The sequence below is a fragment of the Bombina bombina genome, chromosome 10, assembly GCF_027579735.1.
Source record: "Bombina bombina isolate aBomBom1 chromosome 10, aBomBom1.pri, whole genome shotgun sequence".
NCBI lineage: Eukaryota > Metazoa > Chordata > Amphibia > Anura > Bombinatoridae > Bombina > Bombina bombina.
In genome coordinates, this window is record NC_069508.1 from 177,358,882 (window position 1) to 177,371,373 (window position 12,492).

General features: G+C 41.9%; 1 protein-coding gene across 4 annotated transcripts in view; it reads right to left on the minus strand.

Moving 5' to 3' along the window:
• The window catches only part of LOC128641014 (vitamin D3 hydroxylase-associated protein), a 241,528-nt gene extending 230,535 nt beyond the window's left edge, over positions 1 to 10,993 (minus strand). For 2 of the 4 annotated variants that reach the window (XR_008399423.1, XM_053693535.1), the window contains exons 1-3: positions 9,501 to 10,993; positions 5,640 to 5,753; positions 4,924 to 5,067 (exon numbers count right to left, since the gene is read on the minus strand). Coding sequence is in view for 3 of the 4 variants with exons in the window: in XM_053693535.1 (XP_053549510.1) it covers positions 4,924 to 5,067; positions 5,640 to 5,753; positions 9,501 to 9,686 (444 nt within the window). In the remaining variant the exon portion in view is untranslated. The remainder of the gene's footprint in view (positions 1 to 4,923; positions 5,068 to 5,639; positions 5,754 to 9,500) is intronic. The other 2 variants (XM_053693534.1, XM_053693533.1) reach the window with 2 other exon arrangements.
• Positions 10,994 to 12,492: the final 1,499 nt, after the last annotated feature.

The following is a 12,492-nucleotide window of genomic DNA, read 5'->3' on the forward strand; positions in this document are numbered from 1 at the left end:
TTAGAGTGTGCAGCCAATGGCTGTAAGGAATATAACAGTGTTCTGCACTTCCATTTTTTTTTATTTTTTTTTGTAAAAGAAGCTTTATTGGTTGAACATACTCATGCATACATAGTAAGGTATTTCAAAAATAAGAATCAAACAGTTAACATAGGTAGTATCGGAGCATCGAGTTTTATATAAATGCTAACTGCTCCGTAAGATAAGTTTTATGTGTTCAACGTATTGAGAAGGTCATAAACCTTCAGTGCATAACAGGTTGCTAATAAACTCTAGCTTAAAATTTCCTGGCAAGCCAACTGCGCCCGCAATTAGTAATATACACAATGGTATACGCCTGTTCCCTGACTCATAAAACAGGAGTAAGTGAGTGACACAGTCGGCTCACCCAGAAGTAAGTTGCGTGAGTGAATTATAAGGATAATAAGCATATGGAAAAGAAGAGGAGAAAGGTGCAAAGGGAGGATAGTGCGGAGGGAGAGGGGGGGGCGGGGATATAAAAAAAAATTAAAAAAAAAAAGAAAAGGGTGGGGAGTGGAGGTGGGCATGCCGTACAGGTTGAGCACCCGTGAGAGAGGGGCGGGGTTTTAAGGGACTCTATTCTCTATATTGGTTTGCCCTCCCAAACTAGTGACATGTATTCATGTGTAGTGAGTTTCCCTGTTTTGAGGTAGTGGTATCTCTCAAGGTTGAGTAGATCTCCGACTCGCGTTCTCCATTCCTCTATGTTTGGTACCTGTGTTGATTTCCAGTGTCTCGGGATCAAGCCCTTGGCACAGTTCAACATCAATATAAATAATCTCATTTTAGCTTCTTCCTTTATTTTGGGTAGATTATGGAGCAGCAAATAATGTGGATCAGGTGGTATTATGACTGAGAGGATTCTACTGCTTTCAAGAAACATACTCTCCCAGAAGGAGCGCATAAGTGGACATGTCCACCATATGTGCATAAGTGTGCCTTCCTTTCCGCAACCCCTCCAGCACTCCCCCGACATGAGGATATATCTTTTGAAGTCTCTGAGGAGTGAGGTACCATCTGCTCATAAACTTGTAGTGCATTTCTTGTAGGCGGGCTGAGACTGATATTCTTCTAGCTTTGTCAAAGATCTTGAGCCAAGTTTTAGTCTCGAATCTGGTGTCTAGGTCGTTCTGCCAAGCATCCACATAGGAGGGTAGGGTGTTTTCGTCTCTCACCAGCAGCAGTTTATATAGGCGTGAGATCAAGTGGTCGGGAATGTCGGAAGTAGTGCAAAGTGTTTCGAAAGGCGTTTTATGTCTTGACAGCATAGCCCTGTCCTGTAGTCTGCTGAAATAGTGATGGAACTGGGCAACGCGGAACCAGGACGAAAACGTCCAACTGTCCCAGTCGACCAGCTCCTGTTGAGTTTTGAGCTTTCCTTCATGAATGACGTTGGAAACAGCTGTCTCAGCTAAGGTATAGGCCTGGCCCCGAGTATAAGGTTTATGGGCAAGTCCGTTGTCTGGGTTCTCCCAGACCGGAGTTACCAGGGCAGTCATTGTAGATATATTCTTGTCTGTTTTTATTAGCTTGTCCCATAGCCGGAAGACATCTTCCAGCAGCGGGTAGTGCTATATCTGCCCAGGGCGCTGTGATGCTGTAACCCAAGCAAGTGAGCCGACATTGCCCCTCCCCAGAATATCCCCGTCAAGCCCTATCCAGGCTTTGTTGGGAGAGTTGTGACACCATTCCACCAAGCGTTGGAGGCCTATTGCTTTGCGATAGACCATGAGCTGGGGGACTCCCAAACCCCCCCTGTCTCTAGGGAGATACATTGTTTTCTTATTTACTCTTGGTTTTATACCATTCCAGATGTATGCCTCAATTTCCGACTGAATTTGGTGGATCAGGTGCATGGCAGCCGAAAGAGGTATAGTCTGCATAATGTACAAAGCTCTAGGCAGGATGTTCATCTTAACGACGTGTATACGCCCCACCCAGGAGATATTTTTATTTTTCCATGTGGCAAGATCTCGTGCAATGTCATCTCTAATCTGCCTATAGTTGTTTTCAACTATCTCCTTTACAGAAGGGGCCAAGACAATCCCCAAGTACTTAAGCCTACCTCATGAGATTCGAAGCGTGCATTGAGTGCGTAATGCTTCCATTGTCTCCCTCGGCTCAGTGGTATTAAGGATCTCTGATTTGGTTGGGTTAAGAAGGAAGTCTGAAACCTTCCCATAATTTTTCGAACTCAACAAGTGATGCATGCAGAGATGATTTGGTGTTGGTTAGAGTTAGCAGAACATCGTCGGCATATAATGCAAGTTTATGTTCTCGGCCTCTCACCTTAATTCCCTCGATGTTGGGATTGTCCCGAATCCTACACGCCAAGACCTCTATTACCAAGGTGAACAGGAGGGGGGACAGGGGGCACCCCTGTCTGGTGCCGTTTGTGACCCGGAAAGGTGTAGACAAAATGCCATTAACCCGGACTCGCGCTGAAGGCACTGAGTATAACGAGAACACTCTGCCCACTAACTTTGGGCCGAAGCCCAGCTTATCAAGGGTATGACGCATGAATCTCCAATTAACCCTGTCAAAAGCCTTCTCCGCATCCGTCGACACAAGTGCCAACGGTGCGGAGGTAGCCCCGGCATGTGATATTAGCTGGATTGTTCTCAGGGTATTGTCGCGGGCCTCCCTAGCCGGGATGAAGCCTGTCTGATCTGGCAACACCAATTGTGGCAGGTAGCACTTGAGGCGATTAGCTATGACCTTTGCTAAGATCTTAACGTCTGAGTTAAGAAGAGAGATTGGTCTGTAGTTTCCCGGCAGGTCCGCGGGCCTGCCGGGTTTTTGTATAACTGAAATATACGCCTCCAGCATCGACTTAGGCAGGGTCAGCCCGTCTGATAGCTGACCAGTATATCAGAGAAAACTTTATAATAGTGGATCCCGAACCCGTCCGGGACTTTTGCCAGTAGGGAGATCCTTAATCGCTTGCGCGATTTCTTCCCTCCCAAAAGGGGCATCCAGCAGCTCCTTTTCTTCTTGAGTTAGGCACGGCATATCAACCTCGGAAAGGTAATCTAATATGGCCCGCTCCGATTCCTGATCGTCTGTTTGAATGTCTTGGTCTGGAATTATAGGACGAATGTTATATAGAGTTTCATAGAACTCCCTAAATACATTTGCGATTGATTGCCCGTCCCTACATCTGCCTCCCCCCCGATCTACCAGCTCGTACACATAAGACTTCAGCCGCTGGCGCGTTAGGGCTCGCGCAAGGAAACTCCCCGCTTTATTGCTTTGCTCAAAGAAGCGTTGTCGAAGTTTTAACGCTTTTGCCTGTTGCTCACCCTGCAGGTATTGAAGTAGCTCCGCTCTGGCTGTAGCTACGTCCTCCTTGAGCTTAGCATTCATGGGCATGTCTTTGTGTGCCTGTTCAGCTTGTGAGACTCCGGACAGGAGCCTCTCGTAGTGTTCTCTTTTCCCCCTATTTAGAGTGGATTTACTTTGTGGGCCTCCCAAACAGTAGTAGGGCATAGGTGATTTTCTGAGTTCAGGCGAAAATATTCATCTATGTTGTTCTGCAGTTCTTGTTTGAATATGGAGTCATCAAGGAGGGAGTCTTCCAACCTCTAAACAAAGGGGGTCAGTGGGGTGTTTGGCCAGTCAATAGAGCATCTGACCGGGGCATGGTCCGACCAAGTGATCAGGCCAATGCTGCTGCTGGTTGTCAACGAAAGCCCTGTTGAATCTGTGAAAAGGTAGTCGATTCTAGTGTATTTCCTATGTGGATGGGAGTAAAATGTGTAGTTTCTTGTTACAGGGTGCAGTGTGCGCCAAATATCGTGAATGACCATATCCCTCAGTGTTCCATTGAGGCGTTTAAGCATTTTAAGTGAGATGCTGGAGAGGCCGTCCGAGGTGTCCAAATCCGGACAAAGGGATGCGTTAAAGTCACCCCCCAAGAAGAGCATTCCCGATTGCATTTCCATAATCTTATTAGCTGCTTTTTTAAGGAATGTATAGATTAGCTAGGGTGATGGGTCTACTATAGAGTGTCCCTGTCAGGACCAGGTACCTACCCTCAGGGTCTCTATATATTTGGGCAACCTGGAGGGGGATCTTGGAATGAAGCAAAATGCCCACACCATTCTTTTTCCGAGGGCCTGATGCAAAGTATGCATCTGGGAACTGATGACTGTGCCATCTAGGTTCATTGAATTTGGAGAAATGTGTCTCTTGTAGAAAAATTATATCCCCACCCATCCTGTGGAGGTCCCTAGTGACGATAGATCTCTTCCCTGAGTTATTTAGGCCCTTTACATTTATTGTTATTAGGTCAATCAAGTGACTATCCCTGCTTCCACATAGTTGTGCCATCTTAAGTGCATTAGTATGGAAGTGCAAGGGAAGGGGGGGGAAGAAGGTATAGGGAGGGCAAAGAAGGGAGGGTAAAAGGAAAGGTAGATATTAGAGTATGTAACTGCACTTCCATTTTTAACAGGAACTGAAAAGCCTCACATTTTCAGAATGGAATTACAGGAAAAGGAGGCAAAATAAATGAAAGTATGTTGCAAAGTTTTTATATTACGATCACAAAGTGTTTAATGTCCCTTTAAGGGCTACATGGTTCCCTGACCAGGTAACCCCCTCGGGGCCCTTCAGAGGATGTTTAAAACTATGTCAGCTAGAAAACATAAAAAGAGAAATGTATTAAAATATCTTGTAGACTCGGTTGGTTGATGAAGGGATCTGACAGATGGGAAGAAACAGCCAGTCTGTGAATGTTATGGAGATGATGGGGAAGGGGTGCACTATGCCACCAGGGTTTTTGGAGGTTTCGTTATCTAATACAAGTTTCTGTGTTGGTCAATGTAAGGACTGACAGAGAGCTGACAATGCTCAGCGCTTATTTCTACAACACAAGCCCCTAGATAATGTGTGTGTTACCTTGTAGTTAAAGTTGTCCTTCAAGCTGATCGGAACACCATACAGCAGACCCTTCATCTTCTGCTTATTGACCTCCTTAAGCTGAGCCTCACACTCACACAGGTAATCCGTCAAACAGTTCAGCTCACGTGTTGTGTCCAAAGCCTGACATGAGAACAGACTTGAATAAGTTTGTTTTTTTTTGTAGCTTAGCAGTAATTTAATCTACAATTTAAATTTAAATTACAAGAAAGCATAACTGCTGAACAATACTTTAAAGGGATATGAAACCCAAATGTGTTTTTCAAGATTCAGGTACAGCTTACAATTTCCAATTTACTTTTATCAATTTTGCTTCATTTTCTTGGTATTCTCTATTGACGGAACAGCAATGCACTACGGGGAGCTAGCTGAACACAGTAAGCCAATGACGACAGGCATATATGAGCAGCCACCAATCAACAGTTAGACTATCTAGGTAATCTTTTCAACACAGGATACCAAGAGAACAAAGCAAATTAGATAATGAAAATAAATTGGAAAGTTGTTTAAAACTGTATGCTCTTTACTAATCATGACAGAAAAATGTGGGGTTTCATGTCTCTTTAAATATGTAAAAATATTTTGTAAATGAGAAAATGGATACATTTATTTGATAAAGGGAATAACAGAAGGGAACCATATGTGCTCCAGACTTGGGAGGCTTTGCCTGTGCTGATCATTCTATTTTCCTTTACCCTCTTCATGTAAACGTGAAGCACCATCTCAGGTGAGAGAGATCCATCGTTCAGTTTATTAGAGAGCTCTGAGAGAGACAGAGACAAGAGAGCTCCGGGGTCTGCAACTGGATTCTGAAGAAGAAAAGTAAATTGGTGTTTTAAGTTACACAGTAATCCCAGTGCATGAAATCAGCAATTCAGTAATCACTGTATTAGTTTATAGATATGGCCCATGATAAACATATGATCAAGCACAGGACACTCATGAGCTATCTGCAAAAGAGATTTGTATCTTCTCTAGATAATATAAACCTGCCTGCAACACAGGACAACTATATTGTTATAGAGATTACATTTAATACTTTGCACTTTGAACTTTGTGCCCCCTTGAACAACATAAGGGACAAAATTGCTTGAAAAGTTTCCATTCTCTCAAGCTTCACAGGTCCCACCAGTATACCAGCCAGTAGATTTATTAAAGGTGAAAATACTATTAAAAACAGGGGCACTTTCAATCATCAAAGTTTAGAAAGCAGCCGTTTTGATTAAAAACTTACCTTTGTTGTTTTTCTCAGCCAGAGCAGCTTCCCCCACACGGAGATCCTCTCTTCACACGTCAGCAATGACTAATCCAGCTTCCTCCAATCACGACTTTCCCCCCAGGGGAGTCATTGCCTGAGGCCATGCCATGATTGGAGGAAGCTGGATTAGTCATTGATGACGTGTGAAGAGAGGATCTCTGTTTGGGGGAAGCTGCTCTGGCATTTTTTTTAATCAAAATGGCTGCTTTCTAAACTTTGATGAATGAAAGTGCCCCTGTTTTTAATAGTATTTTTTAAAAACTGTCTTTCATTCATCATCAAAGTTTACCTTCACTTTAAACAATAGAAGGATCAGGGAACTTTAGAGAACGAGCTGCATTAAACAATACATGAACTGGAGAGGCTGGAAAGACATTTTATGAAATGTACACCCTGATTTAGACTCACATCACGTATCAGACAACACAGAAAAAAAACAAAAGAATTCCTGGAAAAAAATGAATTCATTGTGGCCCTTTCCTGAAAAATAGACATGACTGGTATAAACAGAAGTAGGTTTATGTAGAGACAGTCGTTGTTCAACCTAATGTGACTTATTTTTATCTGGCCAACCACTTCCTCATCCTCTAAAATCTCCTGCTAATCTCCCCATTAACAACACACATAGTTTAAAAAATTGTTTTATTATTAATACAATTTCAAAACAATTATTTAATGGGGGGGTTCTTAATGTGGAATTTGTATAGAAAAAAGTGTCTATTTTGTATTATAGAGCTAAATTACAACTTAGTCTTTCCTACAAATAGGGTCAGAAGTTTACTTTTTCTGTTGAATATGTCTAGACAGGGCCATTTTGGTGTACTCTCTATTGCATTTTTTGTTTGAAAGTGGCTTAGGCATAACACAAGTGATTAATAGGTTACTAATCATACTGACACACTTACACAATACATTAACCATCTTGTGAAATGACATTTTAGGCATTTCAAACAAACAATTTCATACACATATTACGTGATGGATGCCAGGCAAAATTCATTAAAAACCCTCTCTAGTCGCTACAGTGTTTCCATCTTCGCCAATTCCGATGTAACTGCTATATTAAAGGGACATTAAAAGTGAAAAACAAATTTTCACAATTCAGATAACGCATGCAATTTTAAGAGACCTTCAAATTTACTTTTATCAAATTGTGCAGTCTTTTTATATGCACACTTTGAATCTTAGCTCCTACTAAGGATGAGCAAGAGTTTACAGTATATATGTATGCGGGTCTATGATTTGCTAATGGGTGTCACATGATACAGGGAAATGGAAAAAAAAAGAATTTCAAATAAGCAGTAGATTTTTTTTCTGATCATTTGTATTGTTTTTTTAGTATGAATTTCTACCAGTTTTAGTGTTAACTCCTTGAGTGCTAGAGCAATGCAACACTTTCCAATACATTGAAGCCATCTATTGCAAACCAAAGATTTTACAAACTGACACACCTGAGCTCAGTCAGGCAGTAAAGTAAACCCTGAGCACCAGGGCCGCCATCAAGGTGAATAGGGTGACTCCTATCAGGGGCCCAAGAGGCCCCATGAGGCAAGCACAACTATTATTTAAAAAAAAAAAAACAGAGGGCGCAACATCAGAGTGCTATTGAGCATAGGAAATGTCATTACAAGGAGTAAAACATTAGCATTTGAGGGGATTTCTGAGTGCACACTAAACCACTATGCACAATGTGAGACAGACTTGGCACTTTAGTTTATACAGTGTGTGCCAGAGTCAGGCGGCAGATCACTTTCATTTGCAGAGTAGGTAGGACTTACTTAGTAAATGTTTTTTATTTATTTGTGCAATTTCAGATTGTAACTTCAGTGTGCTAGTTGTGTGGTGGGGTTTATAAAAACACATTTTTTTAGCAATATGCAGCAGTGTATGTATGATTATTTGACAATGCTGTAGAAATTCTATATTAAAACCATGCAGAAATGTTTCCTCCTCAATACACAAATCGTAGGTACCCTTTTGGCAGATATATATATATTCATTACACTCCAGTTTACTGCGCCTTTATGCAAGGACTTTCCAGGTGCCAGGAGGCATTTTATCAAAGATTTTTACATCTGCATAAAATGTTATACTCTTAGGCTAAGATTGTTCAGTGTTTGAAATGAGACAGGTTAACGTAACACTGTTCAGTTTACACTACAGCTGACTTAATTTAGAAATACATACAAACAAGCTTAGATCCTGCATTTAACCAGATTTAATGGTATGAGACCTAGTGCCACAGCTTATGGTTTCACCAAGACCATATAGAGTACAGCATTTTCAAAATCCATAAAAACAGTTGACACAGATGGGAACATTTGTACCCCAGATTTGAAGTGGTGCTCTTGGTTAGGGAAAATGGGAACCCCAAAGATATGTCAACCTTTCAAAAGTACTTTCCTTCATCTACCCATTCTGACAGATCAATAATGTACAATTTTGAATTCACAGAAGTATTTTTGTTTGCACAATTACAAATATAAGTCTTTAAAAAGTGATCTCTTAATTTCTGCTATTTTTTTTATCATGCATGTCACACACTGTTGATTTAGGGGATGGCAATGTGAAAAACTGTTACCTCCTGTGAGTGTTTCTATGGATGTCTGTGTTTATGTATTTGTGCTTTTGTTGGTGTCTCTATGAGTGTGTATGTATTTTTTTTCTGTGGATCTCTGTGAGGGTTTGTGTGTCTGTCTTTGTGCATTATCTGTGGATCTCTCTGTGAGGGTTTGTGTGTCTGTCTTTGTGTGTGTATAAATATGTCTGTGTGTTTTCTTTGGATGTCTCTGTCAGGGTGTGTGTATGTCTTTGTGTGTTTTTTGTGGGTGTCTGTGTTTGTGTGTGTATGTCTGTGTGTTTTCTGTGGGTTTCTGTGAATGTCTGTGTGTGTTTTCTGAGGTTGTCTCTGTGGGTGTTTCCTTGGGTGTATGTGCAAGTTTGTGTTTGAGTGTGTGTGTGTGTGTGTGTGTGTGTGTGTGTGTGTGTGTGTGTGTGTGTGTTTGTCAATTGTCTGTTCCCTTTTAGCACACTTTGACATTACTACTGATTATTCACATCTTTCAGACTAATGAAATCTTTTCAAAAGTCACCAATCCACCACTTAAGTAACGGGTCCCAATATTTCTAGTGGCGGCCCTGCTGAGCACCCAGTACCCTGAGAGCCCACCAGTCTGAAACATCCCAGGGCACAAAAGGATGTCCATATCTCATACCTCCATGTAAACTCTGCATCCCAGGACCCTAAGCTTCCCCATTCTCTCTGACTCCCCCTTACTGCACACATGGTCCCACTCACCTCTGAAGATAACCTCCTCACTGCCACCTCCATATTGCTTAGTGCCTGCTCCCTACGATCCCGAACCTCTTTCATGAGACGATGCAATCGCCTGTTCCGCAGCCAGCGCAACAGAAGAAGGAGTGACACTGTACACCCCACAGCAGGGAGCACAAGATGACGATCAAGGACCAAAGTCAGTGACATTGTGGGGAAAGGTAAAAACCACCTGGGTTCTGGATATCACACAGGGCAAAAGGTAAAACTAAAGGCTCAAAATAGCACAACACAGGTCAAGAGCCAAAAGATGGCACTACAGTGTACAGGAGCCCTGGGTACAGGACATTAGATGTGTCAGAACAGTGGAAAAGTAGGATGCCAGGAGACACAAAACAAAAGATGAGAATGCCCAGGGAGAGGCGAGCAGAGGCTGCAAAGAGACAGGCGAGCAGAGAGTGCAAAGAGACAGGCGAGCAGTGAGTGCAAAGAGACAGGTGATCAGAGGATGCAAAGAGACAGACGAGCAGAGGATGCAAAGAGACAGACGAGCAGAGGATGCAAAGAGACAGGCGAGCAGAGGATGCAAAGAGACAGGCGAGCAGAGGATGCAAAGAGACAGGTGAGCAGAGGATGCAAAGAGACAGGTGAGCAGAGGATGCAAAGAGACAGGTGAGCAGAGGATGCAAAGAGACAGGTGAGCAGAGGATGCAAAGAGACAGGTGAGCAGAGGATGCAAAGAGACAGGTGAGCAGAGGATGCAAAGAGACAGGCGAGCAGAGGATGCAAAGAGACAGGTGAGCAGAGGATGCAAAGAGACAGGTGAGCAGAGGATGCAAAGAGACAGGTGAGCAGAGGATGCAAAGAGACAGGCGAGCAGAGAGTGCAAAGAGACAGGCGAGCAGAGGGTGCAAAGAGACAGGCGAGCAGAGGATGCAAAGAGACAGGTGAGCAGAGGATGCAAAGAGACAGGCGAGCAGAGAGTGCAAAGAGACAGGCGAGCAGAGGGTGCAAAGAGACAGGCGAGCAGAGGATGCAAAGAGACAGGTGAGCAGAGGATGCAAAGAGACAGGTGAGCAGAGGATGCAAAGAGACAGGCGAGCAGAGGATGCTAGGTGACAATTGAGCAAAGGATAAGAGGGCAAAAATCCAGGAAACAGGAGCACAGACCAGAGAAAAAAGCACAGTGAGCAATGTCAGATATATAGATGGTGCAGCATAGGGTAACTAGAGAAGGCACTGGTCGCCGAGGCAGTTGCAGGGTCATGGACACAGTACAGAGACAGTAACAAGGTCATACACACAGGGATGGACTGGGCACACTGTCCGAAGAGAGACCAGGATCAGGTACAGGTAACAGATTATAGAGCTATCAGGAGAACAGTTGTTGTTAATCAGTTACACGGACTATATCATATAAAAGTACCGCCCACAACCACACCCCGCCCCCATAAATAGCAGCTGCACAAAGGTCATAAAATTGTACAAATGTATCAACGAGTTTCGGCGACATCCTATTGGTCACGTGACTTCTGAGGTCATATGACTCTGGCGCACAGCTGATTCTGTAGTGTGTGTCACGTGTTTTGTACCGAGCAGCGGCTTTAGGGTTAATCTGCAGCGCCGATAATACCGTACAGCAGTCTCCAACCTAGTATAGATTCAGGCACTTACAGAGTTTACATCCCTCCCCTAATAGGTTCTCTTCATTCTAACAAATACATCTTGCACTTCCTTGTCTCACAGCTGCGGCTACAACCAGTGAGGCTGAAAGTATAAAGATTCTATGGTCACAGCACAAATCCCTCCACTGGCGTATATTATATAGAGACAATGACTTGCATCATTACTAATGGGTACAGTAACTGTATATTGTATAGACAATGACTTGCATCATTACTAATGGGTACAGTAACTGTATATTATATAGACAATGACTTGCATCATTACTAATGGGTACAGTAACTGTATATTGTATAGACAATGACTTGCATCATTACTAATGGGTACAGTAACTGTATATTATATAGACAATGACTTGCATCATTACTAATGGGTACAGTAACTGTATATTATATAGACAATGACTTGCATCATTACTAATGGGTACAGTAACTGTATATTATATAGACAATGACTTGCATCATTACTAATGGGTACAGTAACTGTATATTGTATAGACAATGACTTGCATCATTACTAATGGGTACAGTAACTGTATATTATATAGACAATGACTTGCATCATTACTAATGGGTACAGTAACTGTATATTATATAGACAATGACTTGCATCATTACTAATGGGTACAGTAACTGTATATTGTATAGACAATGACTTGCATCATTACTAATGGGTACAGTAACTGTATATTATATAGACAATGACTTGCATCATTACTATTGGGTACAGTAACTGTATATTATATAGACAGTGACTTGCATCATTACTAATGGGTACAGTAACTGTATATTATATAGACAATGACTTGCATCATTACTATTGGGTACAGTAACTGTATATTATATAGACAATGACTTGCATCATTACTAATGGGTACAGTAACTGTATATTATATAGACAATGACTTGCATCATTACTATTGGGTACAGTAACTGTATATTATATAGACAATGACTTGCATCATTACTAATGGGTACAGTAACTGTATATTATATAGACAATGACTTGCATCATTACTATTGGGTACAGTAACTGTATATTATATAGACAATGACTTGCATCATTACTAATGGGTACAGTAACTGTATATTATATAGACAATGACTTGCATCATTACTAATGGGTACAGTAACTGTATATTATATAGACAATGACTTGCATCATTACTAATGGGTACAGTAACTGTATATTATATAGACAATGACTTGCATCATTACTAATGGGTACAGTAACTGTATATTGTATAGACAATGACTTGCATCATTACTAATGGGTACAGTAACTGTATATTATATAGACAATGACTTGCATCATTACTAATGGGTACAGTAAC